Source organism: Oncorhynchus mykiss, chromosome 11 (assembly GCF_057628025.1).
Source record: "Oncorhynchus mykiss isolate SJ-2025 chromosome 11, ASM5762802v1, whole genome shotgun sequence".
NCBI classification, from domain to species: domain Eukaryota; kingdom Metazoa; phylum Chordata; class Actinopteri; order Salmoniformes; family Salmonidae; genus Oncorhynchus; species Oncorhynchus mykiss.
The window spans coordinates 41694327-41714259 of NC_143032.1; the positions used below are offsets into that span (position 1 = coordinate 41694327).

Genomic DNA, 19933 nt, shown 5'->3' on the forward strand with positions numbered 1-19933 from the left:
GGACAAATTCAGGTATGTTTATCCCCATTTTGTTCCATTTGCATCCATTTAAGAAACGTTTTTCAACAGAATCGGTGGAATGAATACACCTCTGATCACGCGTTAACACAGTTCACTTTGATAGCAGCCACTTTGTATTCCTTGCCTCATCTATGCGCTATACTCCGCTCACCTCTTCCCTTGCCATGCTTGTGTGACAAGGCGAAAAAACCTTTCCAAGCCAAATCGCTACACACAGCCTACATCGTTGTCACCATATTATCTAAAGTAACGTCATAGTCAGCATAGCTAATAGAACTCATGCGTTAGTAAACCCACGACAATCATGCAGTAACTTTACAATGTACAGTAAGTAAGCAGTTACACTGGCGGGCCCGGTGGCAATAAATTAGTAAAACCAAAAGCTTACCTTGACTTGGAACAGTTCCAGTGTTGTGTTGGAAAGTCATAGCCAGCTAGCTAACATAGTATCACTCTGTTTGAGCAGGGTGTTTCAGTAGGCTAAACTAACTAGCTGCATTTGCTAAGTAAGTGAAAATGAAAACATGACAATATCTCTATTTCTCTCTTGCTTCACCTTCATTTTGGAAGATATGAATTTGTTAAAAACTGTTCAACTATTGTCTTTCTCTCTTTGAGTCAACTACTCACCACATTTTATACACTGCAGTGCTAGCTAGCTGTAGCTTATGCTTTCAGTACTAGATTAATTATCTGATCCTTTGATTGGGTGGACAACATGTCAGTTCATACTGAAATAGCTCTGGTAGGTTGGAGGACGTCCTCTGGAAGTTGTCATAATTACTGTGTAAATCTATGGAAGGGAGTGAGAACCATGAGCCTCTTAGGTTTTGTATTGAAGTCAATGTACCCAGAAGAGGATGGAAGCCAGCTGTCCTCCGGCTACACAAGACTTTGCAAATAAATTATTTGGTGACGTGACAGGTCGAGAGAGGTTTAGTATAGGTTTAGCTAAAAATGAGAACTTTTTAGCCATTTAAACATTTTATGAAATTCACTGAGGAGGATGGTCCTCCCCTTCCTCCTCTGAGGAGCCTCCACTGAGCAGTTCTGTGTGTCTAAGACAACTTTCCTCTCGGGGACATTAAAGTTCTTCATATTATATCCAATACTAAGAGAAATTAAACCACTTGTATGAATGCTATGTCAAGAATGTGTATTTATTTACAATGTATCAATATGGCTCACAGTAATTACTTAAATGTATTATGCAAATGTTCCTTTCGTCTTAGTCGTTAAACATTAGCTAGATAGGAGAATCTTTCTCTATTTTAATGCAAGGTTGCATTAGGTATACTACCGTATATTTAATACTTTGTGGCCCATTTTGATATCAATATACTAACAGTACAGTATGTCAGGAATAAGTGGCAGTCTGTTACATGCTGTTGAACTCTGTGAAGACTCTTTTTCTTGGCAGATGTAGATTGTGGGCAGCTTGTAAACACAATAAGTGGTTTTGCACCCCCAAAAAATGGACTCTTCTCCTGAATGTGGGGATTAAAAATGAATCAAAAAGACGAAACCCCAAATGAGTCAGATTTCCGTTGGTGGGTTTCAACTCCTCCAACCGAGGAGCTGTTAGTGATTCATTCCCATTGATATTCACTGTGAACCGATTTATGAGGTTTTTGTTCAATTCAACCTGGTCACAGGGCATTTCATATTATTCTGTATGTAAATCCAAGACCCTCCATTTAGTATAATATGTTATGTTTTGTATGGTATGTATTAATTTGTGGATGTCCATCACTCATTTTGATATGTTACGAATTACAAGTCGTATGAAACATTGTATATAAACTCAGCAAAAAAAGAAACGTCCTCTCACTGTTAACTGCGTTTATTTTCAGCAAACCTAACATGTGTAAATATTTGTAGGAACATAACAAGATTCAACAGCTGAGACATAAACTGAACAAGTTCCACAGACATGTGACTAACAGAAATGAAATCATGTGTCCCTGAACAAAGGGGGGAGGGGGGGTATCTGCCACCAGCTGCATTAAGTACTGCAGTGCATCTCCTCCTCATGGACTACACCAGATTTGCCAGTGCTTGCTGTGAGTTGTTACCCCACTCTTGGCATTGTCCCTAGCCCTCACCCTCCGATCCAACAGGTCCCAGACGTGCTCAATGGGATTGAGATCCGGGCTCTTCGCTGGCCATGTCAGAACACTGACATTCCTGTATTGCAGGAAATCACTCACAGAACGAGAAGTATGGCTGGTGGCATTGTCATGCTGGAGGGTCAAGTCAGGATTGGCCTGCAGGAAGGGTACCACATGAGGGAGGAGGATGTCTTCCCTGTAACACACAGAGTTGAGATTGCCTGCAATGACATTCGACGATAAACGCGAATCCGACCATCACCCCTGGTGAGACAAAACCGCGACTCGTCAGTGAAGAGCACTTTTTGCCAGTACTGTCTGGTCCAGCGACAGTGGGTTTGTGTCCATAAGTGACATTGTTGCCGGTGATGTCTAGTGAGAACCTGCCTTACAACAGGCCTACAAGCCCTCAGTCCAGCCTCTCTCAGTCTATTGCGGACAGTCTGAGCACTGATGGAGGGACTGTGCAATCCTGGTGTAACTCGGGCAGTTGTTGTTGCCATCCTGTACGAATCCTGTGCAGGTGTTGTTACACGTGGTCTGCCACTATGAGGATGATCAGCTGTCCATCCTGTGTCCCTGTAGCGCTGTCTTAGGCATCTCACAGTACGGACATCGCAATTTTCTGTCCTGGCCACATCTGCAGTCCTCATGCCTCCTTGCATCATGCCTAAGGCACGTTGACGCAGATGAACAGGGACCCTGGGCATCTTTCTTTTGGTGTTTTTCAGAGTCAGTAGAAAGGCCTCTTTAGTGTCTACCGTCTGTAAGCTGTTAGTGTCTTAACGACCGTTCCACAGGTGCATGTTCATTAATTGTTTATGATTCATTGAACAAGCATGGGAAACCATGTTTAAACACTATGCAATGAAGCTCTGTAAAGTTATTTAAATTTTTACAAATATTGTTTGAAAAACAGGGTCCTGAAAAAGGGACATGAGTTTACAAAAGTATGTGGAAACCCCTTGAAATTAGTGGATTTGGCTATTTCAGCCACACTCGTTGCTGACAGGTGTATAAAATCGAGCACTCAGCCATGCACTCTCCATAGACAAACATTGGCAGAAGAATGGCCTCACGGAAGAGTGATGGCACCGTCATATGCTGCCACCTTTCCAACAAGTCAGTTCGTCAAATGTATGCCCTGCTAGAGCTGCCCCGGTCAACTGTAAGTGCTGCTATTGTGAGGTGGAAAAGTCAAGGAGCCGCTAAGTGGTAAGCCACACAAAGTCACAGAATGTATCGCCTGTCCTCGGCTGCACTCATTACAGAGTTCCAAACTGCCTCTGGAAGCAACGTCAGCACAATAACTTTTCGTTGGGAGCTTCATGAAATGGGTTTCCACACACAAGCCTAAGATCACCATGCGCAATGACAAGCGTCGTCTGGAGTGGTGTAAAGCTCGCCGCCATTGGACTCTAGAGCAGTGGAAACGTGCTCTCTGGAGCGATGAATTTCGCTTCACCATCTGTTAGTCCGACGGACAAATCTGGGTTTGGCAGATGCCAGGATAATGCTACCTTCCTCAATGCATATTGCCAACTTTAAAGTTTGGTTGAGGAGGAATAATGGTCTGGGGCTGTGTTTCATGGTTCGGGCTAGGCCACTTAGTTCCAGTGAAGGGAATCTTAACACTACAGCATACAGTGACATTCTAGACAATTGTGTGCTTCCTACTTTGGGGCAACAGTTTGGGGAAGGCCCTTTCCTGTTTCAACATGACAATGCCCCCGTGCACAAAGCGAGGTCCATACAGAAATGGTTTGGAAGAACTTGACTGGCCTACACAGAGCCCTGACCTTACCCCATTGAACACCTTTGGGACGAATTGGAATGGCAACTGCGAGCCAGGCCTAATCACCCAAGATCAGTGCCCGACCTCACTAATGCCCTTGTGGCTGAATGGATCCCGGTGCCCGCAGCAATGTTCCAACATCTAGTGGAAACCATTCCCAGAAGAGTGGAGGTTGTTATAGTAGCAACGGCGGATCAACTCCATAGTAATGGCCATTATTTTTCCTCTGACACTGACTGGTATAGAGGTCCTGGATGGCAGGAAGCTTGGCCCCAGTGATGTACTGGGCCGTTTGCACTACCCTCTGTAGTGCCTTGCAGTCGGAGGCTGAGCAGCTGCCCTAACAGGCAGTGATGCAACCAGCATGTAATCCATGCTCTCGATGGTGCAGCTGTAGAACCTTTTGAGGATCTGAGGACCCATGCCAAATCTTTTCAGTCTCCTGAGGGGGAATAGGTTTTGTCGTGCCCTCTTCACGACTGTCTTGGTGTGCTTGGACCATGTTAGTTTGTTGGTGATGTGGACACCAAGGAACTTGAAGCTCTCGTCCTGCTCCACTACAGCCCCATCGATGAGAATGGGGGCGTGCTCGGTCCTCTGTTTCCTGTAGTCCACAATCATCTCTTTTGTTTTGATCACTTTGAGGGAGAGGTTGTTGTCCTGGCACCACACGGCCAGGTCTCTGACCTTCTCCCTGTAGGCGGTTTCATCGTTGTCGGTGATCAGGCCGACCACTTTTGTGTCATTGGCAAACTTTATAATGGTGTTGGAGTTGTGCCTGGCCGTGCAGTGATGAGTGACCAGGGAGTACAGGAGGGGACTGAGCACGAACCCCTGAGGGGCCCCTGCGTTGAGGATCAGTGTGCCGGATGTGTTGTTACCCCTTCCCACCTGAGGGCGGCCCGTCAGGAAGTCCAGGATACAGTTGCAGAGGGAGGTGTTTAGTCTCAGGGTCTGTAGCTTATTGATGAGCTTTGACGGCACTATGGTATTGAACGCTGAGATGTAGTCATTGAATAGCATTTTCACATAGGTGTTCCTTTTGTCCAGGTGGGAAAGGGCAGTGTGGAGTGCAATTGAGATGGCATCATCTGTGGATCTGTTGGGGGGACATGCAAATTGGAGTGGGTCTAGGGTTTCAAATCAAATCAAATTCAATTACATTTGTCACATACACATGGTTAGCAGATATTAATGCGAGTGTAGCGAAATGCTTGTGCTTCTAGTTCCGACAATGCAATAATAACCAACATGTATCTAACAATTTCACAACAACTACCTTATACACACAAGTGTAAAGAGATGAAGAATATGTACATAAAGATATATGAATGAGTGATGGTAAAGAACGGCATAGGCAAGATGCAGTAGATGGTATCGAGGACTTTATATACATATGAGATGAGTAATGTAGGGTATGTAAAACATAAAAGTGGCATTTGTTTAAAGTGACTTCATGTATTACATGTATACATGTATTACATAAAGATGGCAAGATGCAGTAGATGGCATAGAGTACAGTATACACATATGAGATGAGTAATGTAGGGTATGTAAACATTATATTAAGTGGCATTGTTTAGAGTGGCTAGTGATACATGTTTCTGGTATAATGGTATTGATGTGAGCTATGACTAGCCTTTCAAGGAACTTCATGGCTACAGACGTGAGTGCTACGGGTTGGTAGTCATTTAGACTGGTTACCTTAGTGTTCTTGGGCACAGGGACTATGGTGGTCTGCTTAAACATGTTGGTATTACAGACTCAGATAGGGAGAGGTTGAAAATGTCAGTGAAGACACTTTCCAGTTGGTCAGCGCATGCTCACAGTACACGCCTTGGTAATCAGTCTGGGCCTTGTGAATGTTGACATGTTTAAAGGTCTTACTTACATTGGCTGCGCAGAGCGTGATCACACAGTCTTCCGGAACAGCTGGTGCTCTCATGCATGTTTCAGTGTTATTTGCTTCGACGCGAGCATAGAAGTAGTTTAGCTCATCTGGCAGCTCTCGGCTGTGCTTCCATTTGTAGCCTGTAATGGTTTGCAAACCTAATCAAATCTAATCAAATTGTATTTGTCACATACACATGGTTAGCAGATGTTAATGCGAGTGTAGCGAAATGCTTGTGCTTCTAGTTCCGACAATGCAGTAATAACCAACAAGTAATCTAACTAACAATTCCAAAACTACTGTCTTATACACAGTGTAAGGGGATAAAGAATATGTACATAAAGATATATGGATGAGTGATGGTACAGAGCGGCATAGGCAAGATACAGTAGATGGTATTGAGTGCAGTATATACATATGAGATGAGTATGTAAACAAAGTGGCATAGTTAAAGTGGCTAGTGATACATGTATTACATAAAGATGCAGTAGATGATATAGAGTACAGTATATACGTATACATATGAGATTAATAATGTAGGGTATGTAAACATTATATTAGGTAGCATTGTTTAAAGTGGCTAGTGATATATTTTACATCATTTCCCATCAATTCCCATTATTAAAGTGGCTGGAGTTGAGTCAGTGTGTTGGCAGCAGCCACTCAATGTTAGTGGTGGCTGTTTAACAGTCTGATGGCCTTGAGATAGAAGCTGTTTTTCAGTCTCTCGGTCCCAGCTTTGATGCACCTGTACTGACCTCGCCTTCCCGATGATAGCGGGGTGAACAGGCAGTGGCTCGGGTGGTTGTTGTCCTTGATGATCTTTATGGCCTTCCTGTAACATCGGGTGGTGTAGGTGTCCTGGAGGGCAGGTAGTTTGCCCCCGGTGATGCGTTGTGCAGACCTCACTACCCTCTGGAGAGCCTTACGGTTGTGGGCGGAGCAGTTGCCGTACCAGGCGGTGATACAGCCCGCCAGGATGCTCTCGATTGTGCATCTGTAGAAGTTTGTGAGTGCTTTTGGTGACAAGCCAAATTTCTTCAGCCTCCTTCACCTCCTCCCTGTAGGCCGTCTCGTCGTTGTTGGTAATCAAGCCTACCACTGTTGTGTCGTCCGCAAACTTGATGATTGAGTTGGAGGCGTGCGTGGCCACGCAGTTGTGGGTGAACAGGGAGTACAAGAGAGGGCTCAGAACGCACCCTTGTGGGGCCCCAGTGTTGAGGATCAGCGGGGTGGAGATGTTGTTGCCTACTCTCACCACCTGGGGGCGGCCCGTCAGGAAGTCCAGTACCCAGTTGCACAGGGCGGGGTCGAGACCCAGGGTCTCGAGCTTGATGACGAGCTTGGAGGGTACTATGGCGTTGAATGCCGAGCTGTAGTCGATGAACAGCATTCTCACATAGGTATTCCTCTTGTCCAGATGGGTTAGGGCAGTGTGCAGTGTGTTTGAGATTGCATTGTCTGTGGACCTATTTGAGCGGTAAGCAAATTGGAGTGGGTCTAGGGTGTCAGGTAGGGTGGAGGTGATATGGTCCTTGACTAGTCTCTCAAAGCACTTCATGATGACGGAAGTGAGTGCTACGGGGCGGTAGTCGTTTAGTTCAGTTACCTTAGCTTTCTTGGGAACAGGAACAATGGTGGCCCTCTTGAAGCATGTGGGAACAGCAGACTGGTATAGGGATTGATTGAATATGTCCGTAAACACACCGGCCAGCTGGTCTGCGCATGCTCTGAGGGCGCGGCTGGGGATGCCGTCTGGGCCTGCAGCCTTGCGAGGGTTAACACGTTTAAATGTTTTACTCACCTCGGCTGCAGTGAAGGAGAGTCCGCATGTTTTCGTTGCAGGCCGTGTCAGTGGCACTGTATTGTCCTCAAAGCGGGCAAAAAAGTTATTTAGTCTGCCTGGGAGCAAGACATCCTGGTCCGTGACTGGGCTGGTTTTCTTCTTGTAGTCCGTGATTGACTGTAGACCCTGCCACATACCTCTTGTGTCTGAGCTGTTGAATTGAGATTCTACTTTGTCTCTATACTGACGCTTAGCTTGTTTGATAGCCTTGCGGAGGGAATAGCTGCACTATTTGTATTCAGTCATGTTACCAGTCACCTTGCCCTGATTAAAAGCAGTGGTTCGCGCTTTCAGTTTCACGCGAATTCTGCCATCAATCCACGGTTTCTGGTTAGGGAATGTTTTAATCATTGCTATGGGAACGACATCTTCAACGCACGTTCTAATGAACTCGCACACCGAATCAGCGTATTCGTAAATGTTGTTATCTGACGCAATACGAAACATATCCCAGTCCACGTGATGGAAGCAGTCTTGGAGTGTGGAATCAGCTTGGTCGGACCAGCGTTGGACAGACCTCAGCGTGGGAGCTTCTTGTTTTAGTTTCTGTCTGTAGGCAGGGATCAGCAAAATGGAGTCGTGGTCAGCTTTTCCGAAAGGAGGGCGGGGCAGGGCCTTATATGCGTCGCAGAAGTTAGAATAACAATGATCCAAGGTTTTTCCAGCCCTGGTTGCGCAATCGATATGTTGATACAATTTAGGGAGTCTTGTTTTCAGATTAGCTTTGTTAAAATCCCCAGCTACAATGAATGCGGCCTCAGGATGTATGGATTCCAGTTTGCAAAGAGTCAAATAAAGTTCGTTCAGAGCCATCGATGTGTCTGCTTGGGGGGGAATATATACGGCTGTGATTATAATCGAAGAGAATTCTCTTGGTAGATAATGCGGTTGACATTTGATTGTGAGGAATTCTAAATCAGGTGAACAGAAGGATTTGAGTTCCTGTATGTTTCTGTGATCACACCACGTCTCGTTAGCCATAAGGCATACGCCCCCGCCCCTCTTCTTACCAGAAAGATGTTTGTTTCTGTCGGCGCGATGCGTGGAGAAACCCGCTGGCTGCACCGCCTCCGATAGCGTCTCTCCAGTGAGCCATGTTTCCGTGAAGCAAAGAACGTTACAGTCTCTGATGTCCCTCTGGAATGCTACCCTTGCTCGGATTTCATCAACCTTGTTGTCAAGAGACTGGACAAACCCTGCCCCATCCGACGAGCGTTAGACCCGTTGTAGCATGATTCGATCTTAGTCCTGTATTGACGCTTTGCCTGTTTGATGGTTCGTAGGAGAGCATAGCGGGATTTCTTATAAGTGTTAGAGTCCCGCTCCTTGAAAGCGGCAGCTGTAGCCGTTAGCTCAGTGAGATGTTGCCTGTTAATCCATGGCATCTGGTTGGGGTATGTACATCATGGGGACAACATCATCGATACACTTATTGATGAAGCCAATGACAGATGTGGTGTACTCCTCAATGCCATTGGAGGAATCCCGGAACATATTCCAGTCTGTTCTTGCAAAACAGTCCTGTAGCTTAGCAGCTCCTTCATCTGACCACTTTTTTATTGTCACTGGTGCTTCCTGCTTTAATGTTTGCTTGTAAGCAGGAATCAGGAGGATAGAATTATGGTCAGATTTGCCAAATGGAGGGCGAGGGAGAGCTTTGTATGCATCTCTGTTTGTGGAGTAAAGGTGGTCCAGAGTTTTTTCCCCCTCTGGTTGCACATTTAACATGCTGATAGAAATTTGGTAAAACGGATTTAAGTGTCCCTGCATTAAAGTCCCCTGCTACTAGGAGCACCACCTCTGGGTGAGCATGTTCTTGTTTGCTTATGGCGGAATACAACTCATTCAATGTGGTCTTAGTGCCAGCCTTAGTCTGTGGTGGTATGTAAACAGCTATGAACAGCAATAGCTCAAGACTTCCTTAGATATCATGCACCAGCTGTTATTTACAAAAATGCATAGTTCGTTGCCCCTTAGCTTAACCAGACGCCCCTGTTCTATCCTGCTGGTACAGCGTATAACCAGTATGTTGATAGTGTTTACAGTTTTGAATGTCCCGTTGGTAGTTTAATCTTCCGCGTAGGTCATCTATTTTATTTTCCAAAAATTGCACGTTTACTAGCAGAATGGAAGGAAGTCTGGGTTTATTCGATCGCCTACAAATTCTCAGAAGGCTTCACGCAAATCACGGGGATCTGGGACTGTTCCCGGGAGAGCAGTATATCATTCTCATCAGGCTCGTCAGACTCGTCAAAGGAAAAAAAGGTTTCTGCCAGTTTGTGGTGAGTAATCGCAGTCCTGAAGTCCAGAAGTTATTTTCGGTCATAAGAGACGGTAGCGGCAACATTATGTACAAAATAAGTAAAAAAATAAGTATTAACAATGCAAAGAAACAAACAAAAAACAATTGGTTGGGGACACGTAAAACGTCACCCTTCTTCTCCGGCGCCATCATAATATGCCTTCTAAACACAAATGCATCTTTTGTAAATCATGTCTGAGTGTTGGAGTGTGCCCCTGACTATCCATACATTTTTAAAACAAGAAAATGATGCCCCCTGCTTTGCATAATAGAAGGAATTTGAAATGATTTATACCTTTATGTTTGATACTTAAGTATATTTTAGCAATTACATTTACTTTTGATACTTAAGTATATTTAGAACCCAATACTTTGAGTAATATTTTACTGGGTGACTTTTACTTTTACTTGAGTAACTTTCTATTAACCTCTAGCGACGAGCAATCCTGTATCCGGGAGCGTAATCATAGCCTCAAGCTCATTACCATAACGCAACGTTTCCTATTCATGAAAATCGCAAATTAAATAAATATATTGAAACACAAGCTTAGCCTTTTGTTAACAACACTGTCATCTCAGATTTTCAAAATATGCTTTTCAACCAAAGCTACACAAGCATTTGTGTAAGAGTATTGATAGCCTAGCATAGCATTAAGCCTAGCATTCAGCAGGCAACATTTTCACAAAAACAAGAAAAGCATTCAAATAAAATCATTTACCTTTGAAGAACTTCGGATGTTTTCAATGACGAGACTCTTAGTTAGATAGCAAATGTTCATTTTTTCCAAAAATATTATTTGTGTAGACGAAATAGCTCCGTTTTGTTCATCACGTTTGGCTAAGAAAAATACCGGAAAATGCAGTCACTTACAACGCCAAACTTTTTTCCAAATTAGCTCCATAATATCGACAGAAACATGGCAAACGTTGTTTAGAATCAATCCTCAAGGTTTCTTTCACATATTTATTCGATAATCTATCAGTGGTGGCAGCTGGCTTCTCATCAGAAACAAACTGAAAAATACTGCAGCTGGAGATTACGCAATAATTGCAACGGAGGACACCAAGCGACCATCTGGTAGATGTAGTCTCTTATGGTCAATCTTCCAATGATATGCTTACAAATACGTCACAATGCTGTAGACACCTTGGGGAAAACGTGGAAAACGTAAGCTGACTCCTAGCTCCTTCACAGCCATATAAGGAGTCATTGCCATGAGGCGGTTTCAAAAAATGCAGCACTTCCTGATTGGATTTTTATCTGGGTTTCACCTGTAACATCAGTTCTGTGGCACTCACAGACAATATCTTTACAGTTTTGGAAACGTCAGAGTGTTTTCTTTCCAAAGATGTCAATTATATGCATAGTCGAGCATCTTTTCGTGACAAAATATCTTGTTTAAAACGGGAACGTTTTTCATCCAAAAATTGAAAGAGCGCCCCCTATATCGAAGAAGTTAAGGTATCTATACTTTTACTTAGTATGGCAATTTGGTACTTTTTCCACCACTGCTCTGAGACCATGTTGTTCAATTATGTAGTTAAAGTTTCCAATGCAGCCATCCATTTGAACCTGAGGAGCTGATTTCATCCTTGCTGCGGATACTGTTCGCATCGAGGAGCATGTGTGTGTATTTGTTTGTTTTCTGTCAATGAGCCTGAGGTTTCTGTGTGTATCCATTTCTCTCGTCTTGGTTTCTCTACATGTTTGTGCATCCAGTGATCAACATCAGCATCTTTGAGTGTTTGTTTGTGTGTTTGGCCCATGACTGGTATGGCGGTTGACTTCTTATCCCTCTCCCTCTCTCTTCTCCCTCCAGATGGAAAGCTCTACTCCGCAACAGTAACAGATTTCCTAGCGATTGATGCTGTCATTTATCGTAGCCTTGGAGATAGCCCAACTTTGCGCACTGTCAAACATGACTCCAAGTGTCTCAAAGGTGAGGAGAGCCATCGGATATATAGACCTGAGGGTTGAAAGAGGTGATAACATGGACAATGAATGACGGGTTGGAAAACAAATCAGAGTTAGAGTGAAAGGGGGGTGATTTGAGGGATGATTTGCTATTGCAACACACTTTATTTGAGGCTGTCACTCTCACAACCAGTCCCATAGCAGTTATGTACTCAGGAAATTGGCTGCCCCTTGGGAACGAAAAGAACATGACCAGGTTGTCAAAACTGAATGGGGAGAACCCTCATTCCCCCCAACATGTAAATAGCCCCCTAATAGAGTTTATGGATTGAGCTACTCCCTGTGCTGTACTTGGGCTGTGCCTCACTGCACACTGTGATTGATACTTTAGGTATTGGGTGTAAAATGGGGTGTCTGATCTCTTTTGTGATGATATGCCTTCTTTTTTTTTCCAGAGCCGTATTTTGTACAGGCAGTTAACTACGGTGACTTCATCTACTTCTTCTATCGAGAAATTGCCATGGAGTACAACACAATGGGAAAGGTAAGCTGATTGGGGTTGTCTGTCCCTTTTCTTCTGCTCGAATCGGGGCTACTTCTTGCTGGACAGGAGAGAAAGGAAGCGCTTTGGGAAGTAAACAGGAAGTGGGTGTATCAAGTATCTGGAAGGGCGTTCAGCAAGACCAAAATGGTCAACCTTTTTCGATACAGAAAAACATTTGCAGGATGTGGGCCTAAAAATAGTTGAAAAACAAAACCGTCTGGAAAGTCATTTTGAAGTCTAAATATATTCTCTGACTTGCATGTCCGTGCTACTGTTTGACCTGTTGCTCACTCGTGCTGTTTCCTCAAAGCGTTTCGAAGTTTTTCTCCGAAATGAGACAGACAGGAAAAGAGAGGAAAGGAAAATTACTTTATTCTTCATTCAAGGTTTTAAACCAGAGGGATATGAAAGATGTTTGGATTATTTCTTTCATTTCAGTTTGCATGGAGAAGGTTTAATTGGGTACCTACAAGGAAATTATATAATTATATAAACATTATGTATTTTTGATTAAATGGGGGCGGGGGGGTGTATTCACCCAATTTCTGGTTATTTTGAAAGGGATATCAATATAACGAAGCATGTGGAGTAGAGCGCAAAGTGGTTTGGTTGATAATTTGTGGTAGAGGAATAATACTTTTTGATTGATGAACTGGAGTTTCTTTTGACAATCTGAAATGTAAGAAGTTCCACAGTCATTAATAATGTGTGCTATTGCATATTTATGCATGATTCATATTTACAAGACCATGGCTCTGGTCTAAGAGATTTGCCTAGTTATGGAGACCGAATAGTAATAAGCTGTACCTTCTGTGAGTGAGCTGGTTGGGGAATAAGGAGAACAGCCAGACAACAGGTGTGTGGTGTAAATGTTAGCAAAACATAGGAGTTGATTATTGACTTCAGGAACCAGAGGAAGGAACATGTCCCGATCCACATCAACGGGACTGCAGTGGAGTGAGTCAGCAGTTTTAAGGTCCTCGGTGTCCACATCACCCAGGACCTGTCATGGACCACTTTGGTCAAGAGGGCGCAACAGCGTCTCTACTTCCTAAGGCGGCTGAAGAAATTGAGCATGCTACCCCGCGTCCTCTCTAAATACTACTGCTGCACCATCAACAGCGTCCTGACCAGTTGCATCACGGCCTGGTACGTGACCACAAGGCCCTTCCTGGAACCGTGCTTCCACCTATCCAAACGGTGCCTGAGGAAGGCCCGCAGGATCATCAAGGACCCCACACACCCCAGCCATGAGCTGTTCACTCCCTTGCCATCCCTTACCATGAGGTCTGATACCAACAGGCTCAGAGACAGTTTCTATCTACAAGCCATCAGACCTCTGAAGACTTGAACTGGACTGACCACCTGCTCTGATTTTCCATTCCATAGCACACGTGCACTCACTGCACAATTTAAAACTTGCCCCCAATCCCCCTTCCCCAAAACACGTGTAAATGTTGGACTATAAATTGTCCCTTCCTGTATTATGCTTATGCTAAAATGTTTATTCTATTCTACTGAGCCATTTACTTTATTTTCATTTTCTTACCTTTTATTATTTCTTGATGATGTCTCATTGTTGACAGGAAACTGCAAGTAAGCATTTTGTTGGACGGTGTATGCCATGTGTATCCCGTGCCTAAGACTACTAAAACTTAAAACTTGAAACTGGGTGTGTCTGAAATATCCACTGAGTGTGTGTGCGTTGTGCAGGTGGTGTTCCCCCGTGTGGCCAGGGTGTGTAAGAACGACCGGGGCGGCTCCCAGAGAGTTCTGGAGAAACAGTGGACGTCCTTCCTCAAGACCCGTCTCAACTGCTCCATCCCAGGAGACTCCCACTTCTACTTCAACATTCTGCAGGCCGTCACCGACGTCATCCACATCAACGGACGCGACGTTGTCATGGCAACCTTCTCCACACCTTACAACAGGTACGAGGGCCGGCAGACACACAGACGGAAATCAATTTCCCAGGCCAACCCAGCGCGTAATTCACTGTCACAATAGTTGTGTGCCCTTTGGTCAGGTGCGTAATGTCATTCCTGCGTTATTCATATTGAGAACGTAGAATCATTTAAGTGTGGGTTTTTATCTAAATTGAAATTACAAATGAGCAGTAGAGCTGCTACATATTGTAATTCCCATTTTATGGTGGTTTTTAGGCAATAAGACAATTGCTTGTGACAATGCAATTGAGCATGGTTTAATGGGCATTAAAAGTCAATGAAGCGGCTTGGAATTTCTATAAGCGAATTTGATCCGGGCATGAATCGCAGTTAGCGAGCGAAATGAGAGGGAACAGATTTTGACTAGAGGTAGCATTCAGGATTTATTAGCCATTCATTTAACCAAGTTCCTTGGCAGCATGGCTTGCCTCTCGCTCTGTACATAGCCAACGCTGGCTGATTACTAAGATGTACAGCCTTGGCCACGAGGTTAACAGAATAACAGCTCTGTAACCGTCACAATCCTGTCCTTGTACATGCTGTCTCTTAATGCCAAGGCAGCTGAAATGCCCATAAGAAATGACTGGGAAATAGTGATTCAGAGCTATGCTATGCACAGTTTGCACAGAGTGGTCCTAACAATCGGACTGAGGATTTTTTTTGTTTGTTGGGGGGGGTGGGATGTTTATACAGCATTCCTGGGTCGGCCGTCTGCGCCTATGACATGGCTGAGGTGGCTAATGCGTTCATGGGACGTTTCAAAGAGCAGAAGTCCCCTGATTCCACCTGGACACCTGTTTCTGAGGATAAAGTTCCAAAACCAAGGTATGCCCCCCCCATCTCCCACACACAAACAAAGCCACACCCGCAGCATGAAAGACGCTCGATATCAGCAAACAAAGCATGAGATCATATTCCAGATGGCTGCCTACTTCTACAAATGCACCAGCTTGATAAATCTCCATCTCTGCGTTCCTAATTACCCGGCAAAGAGCAGCTCTTTTCCTCTAAAAACCAAGATCTGTGGAGGGGGATCGTAAGTGGTGTAAATCCCCATATGGCTGATGATGTGGAGAGCAACAGGATACCACCCCTGGTGATTAGCATAAAATGATGTGTTTGTGTAAAACAAGGTCAGGTGTTAATGAGATCGGAAATCCACGTCTCGTTTATTCAATTTCATTTCTGTCAACATTATCAGCAGACAAACAGAAGGGAGTTTTCACAATGTTGCCCAGTTTTTTTTCAACTGTCTCTTCTGCAGCAGCAGACATGCCATGTGTCATCGTCTCCCTGACTGATCTGCCTCTGGTGCTCTCTTTATGTACTGTAGACCTTATTGCATTCTGCAGTGTCTACCATGGAAAAGAGATTGAATTCAGTGTGGACAACCTGGTGGAATCTTTGGCCTGGGTGTCCCGTAGTACAGTAAAAACCTTTTTTATCAAAGGCAGCTTCACTTTTACAGGGCCCCTCTCCTCTGCTCCTCTGCCCTTATAAAGAGATCAAATGGCCGCTCTCGGACTCTCACCTGTTTGATTCCCTGCTGCTTTCATCCACTTCAGGCCCGGGTGCTGTGCTGGCACGCCGTCCTTAGAGAAGTACAAGGTGTCCAACGAATTCCCTGACGACACCCTGAACTTCATCAAGCAGCACCCTCTCATGGATGAAGCTGTGCCCTCTATCGCTAACAGGCCCTGGTTTCTCAAGACCATGGTGCGGTGAGTATAGCATCACTAGCTAGGATGGTACGCCAGCTAGCTTGCTAGGTAGGTCTGGGTTGTGGGTGGAGTTCATCAACGTCATGCGTGCATTATGCATTACTATTTGTAATAACCGGTGGAATCTTTACATAAATACATCGCCGTAACATTTGTGATTTAAACGGCAGGGCACATAGCGAAGTGTTATGTTACATGCAATGTCAGCAGTTGAAAGCATTATACAAGTCTAAAGCAGTCACTTTTATGAGGGCATATGGTGGAGAGGCGGTTTTAGTATCTATGTCACAGCCTCTGTGTGTAGTATGACTCTGACACAGGAAGTCAACTGCAAACTGACTCTATAATAGGACTTTATCTCATCTATTCCCCAAAGGGACATCTATGAATTCAAGCTTTTGTTACAAATTGGAGTGGACTATCAAATCCTATCAACTATGAAAACCTATTCCGTTCCCTGATGTACAGTAGGTTCCAGCTCCTAGCCAGTCACAATCTGTAGATTGTCCCTCTTAAGATTTCTCATTATGGGACAAAATCATGGGCATAGTTCTTGAGGTTGTTGTTATTCTTAATAGGACAGAACCATATAATACTTGATGTTATTGTTTATGGTACAAAAGCATGGGCATAGTGAACACAGACATTCAATGTCATTTCAAACCAAACAGTCTGAGTGGGAGAGAAGGCCTCTTCTCATTAATTTGATTGTGATGTGCGCATTTACTCCGGTAAATGTAAAATCATCTTGTGCTCTCATTCCAGCGTTCAGGCATTGTTTTCTATCTTCCAGCGTTCAGGCATCTGTTTTATATCTTGTGACCCTGTGTAAAGAAGAGATGTCTTTAAACAGCCAGATGGAGAGGATGTGGAGTCCTTAAGTTACTGAATAATGTCTTTAATCATTTCCATCTCACTGAATGAATAGCTATGAAAATGCATTTGCACATGGATCTGCAAATTATACATCCTTGTGATAACACTAGGAGCTCCATGGTCAAAATGTAATTGGATATTTTTCTAGATAACACTCAGTGGAGTTCAGCCCCAAAAATTAAATCAGGAAATCCATAAATGTGTTATTCACGGTACTTCATATCCCTTCCAGATACCGGCTCACCCGGATCTCCGTGGACAACGCTGCGGGACCCTATCGGAATCACACTGTCGTTTTCCTGGGCTCGGAGAAGGGGATCATTCTGAAATTCCTGGCCAAGATGAACAGCGGTTTGCTGAATGACAGTCTCTTTCTGGAGGAGCTCAACGTGTATAACCCGGAGAAGTGTGTATTCCATTAGCCAGCCATGCTAACTAAACCAGCAGCACTACCCTAGCCCACCACATGGCTACTCTATCATTTAAAGCATTTCATCAGGTTACACTGCACTGACCACAGCTCTTAAATTAAAGAGCCGGCCCTGGAGCTTCAGTAACGGGGGCTCAGACCGCAAGGCTTTACTCTTACAAATGCAGGATGATTAAAGAAAACAGAGAGGGACTGGGTTAGTCTTTAAAGCCAGACTGAGATCTCTCCTTAATATATTATGAAGGGGCTTTTGAAATATTTGGAATGGAAGTAAATGAGAGAAAAATCTGCCTGGGCCTTGCCAATGCAAATATTTACTTGACAGGCCTGATGATGGGGTAGAGTTAGTGAGCGGGATGAGAGGCAGGGCTTTCAAGGTGACGGGCGTTTGTTATCCAACATCATAGCGTCACGTGACATGGGTGGGTCTGGAATAAAGTACTAGCCCCCTCTTTCCTTCTACCACTGTCTTCGTAGCATGGGCAGAGCAATCTCTGGCCCGCAACCATCTGGTCTGAGTGAATAGCGCTGACTTGCTGGGTTGGATCAGGATCTGGGTTTGCCCACCGCTCATTACATAGTGTAGATGGACTATAAGCTCTAATTGAGGGCTCTAATGCAGGGCTGGAGGTAAATCCCTCCTCTGGGGTAGATGGATGCTCTGCACAGGGGGATTAGCGTGGGGCTCTCTTATACCCCGCAGACAAAGATGCTTGGGTGGGGCTTTGAGCTCCTATCAACAAAGACTGGAGCTGTTTTAAGTGCTCTGTTAGTGTTGACAACTCATGCCATTCATCTGTCTGTCTGTCTCTCTCTCTGCCTTGTCGCTAACTCTAACTCCTCATCCAGGTGCAGCATCGATGGTGTGGACGACAAACGTATCGTCAGCATGCAGATCGACAACCAGGGCCACTCTCTGTTTGTGGCCTTCACCTCCTGTGTGGTCAAGGTGCCGCTCTCTCGCTGTGAGAGGCATGGCAAATGCAAGAAGTAGGTTCAGAAATAAAACCCTGCATCCATCCATCCTCTTAGATTCAGGGCTTTTGTAATGCATTTGTAATGTCATAACTAATCAGTCATCAGGAAAGTAAAAGAAAGGCTGTTAAGATACACACTGTGATGACAGCTGTGTGTGTCTGTGGTGTGTTTCCTCCAGATCATGTATTGCCTCCAGGGATCCCTACTGCGGCTGGGTGTCCGAAGGAGCATGCAGACAGGTGGTGCTCGACCCAAAGTATGTTCCTGCTCATTCCACTATCATATACAGTAGTCATAATACGATCTGTGCCATGTGTTGACTGGTGACCTCAATGACTTCACTCTATACAGTTGCAGTTTCTATGATTAGTCACATTTTTTGTGGTGCTCTATATTTTCTTCTAGCTGAAATGGCCATTGGAAAGGCTGATGGAAGGAAAGGGATATTTGCTCTGGCGCTGAGGCTGGGACTGGGACTGGATCATGGGTTTGCGAGGAGGGGGTTGATGGTCACCATAATTTATAGCTATGTTTATGACACAGAACGAGATGCATTTTGAACAAACAGCATGTGAGGTTTCTGTGGGTGGAAACCAATTTTACAGTTGAAGTCATAATAAAGGAACAGCTTTTGATGTTAAATGAATTTAATCCCAGCCAAATGATTGGTCTCGCATGCTACATTACGATATCCTAGTATAATTTCTAAAGCCAGGGCCTCTCGACTGTTCTGATTGAGTTTCCACTTTGGAAATTGAGTAGACAGAGGCATTAGGAGGTTAGATGACCTCACTTTTTACTGTACAATATTTCGAAGTGAGTGAGTGGGGATTCGAGAGCTATTATCTGTTGGTTTTGTGGCGAGCTATGGATAGCATTTGGACGGACACGTCCCAGTGTTTAACAAAAGGCCTTAATACAAACAGGCCCTGGAGAGACTCAGTTTCTCTCTCTCTCTCTCTCTCTCTCTCTCTCTCTCTCTCTCTCTCTCTCTCTCTCTCTCTCTCTCTCTCTCTCTCTCTCTCTCGCTCTCTCTCTCTCTCTCTCTCTCTCTCTCTCTCTCTCTCTCTCTCTCTCTCTCTCTCTCTCTCTCTCTCTCTCTCTCTCTCTTACCCCCCCTCACACCCCCTGTCACGCGCTTACTCTCTCTCTCCCCCTCTCTCTCTCTCTATCTTTCTCCCTCTCCACAACCATCTGGACTTGGGGGATGATTTTCCAGCTCTTTCATGTCAAGATGCCTCTTTTAATGTCTGAAAACAGATTGGCCCCTTGTCACCTGCATATTCCCCCTGACCAGCTTGCATATGATGTGGTTCTGCTGTTGACTATTCCTCCCCATGCTAACACCTGTACTATAGTATAATAACAGGTTCCCACTTGCACCTCCCTCTTGCGTATTCCCTGAGAAAGCCAATGCTAGATAAATCGAGATCAGATTAAAAACTATGCAGAATGTGTGTGGAAAGATTTTAAGGTTTTGTTCATGCAACTGTGCGTCTGGTTCGAGACTGTGAGTCTATGATAGGCAAATCAGATTAGCAGATTAGGAGATACCAA

General features: G+C 44.5%; 1 protein-coding gene across 13 annotated transcripts in view; it reads left to right on the forward strand.

Moving 5' to 3' along the window:
- Positions 1-19933, forward strand: part of LOC110535018 (semaphorin-6A) — a 92449-nt gene that overhangs the window by 52370 nt on the left and 20146 nt on the right. For all 13 annotated transcript variants that reach the window (XM_036935458.2, XM_090190159.1, XM_090190162.1 and 10 more), the window contains exons 8-15: positions 11787-11906; positions 12337-12425; positions 14139-14356; positions 15065-15196; positions 15937-16092; positions 17201-17374; positions 18248-18388; positions 18555-18632. In XM_036935458.2, coding sequence (XP_036791353.2) covers positions 11787-11906; positions 12337-12425; positions 14139-14356; positions 15065-15196; positions 15937-16092; positions 17201-17374; positions 18248-18388; positions 18555-18632 — 1108 coding nt within the window. The remainder of the gene's footprint in view (positions 1-11786; positions 11907-12336; positions 12426-14138; positions 14357-15064; positions 15197-15936; positions 16093-17200; positions 17375-18247; positions 18389-18554; positions 18633-19933) is intronic.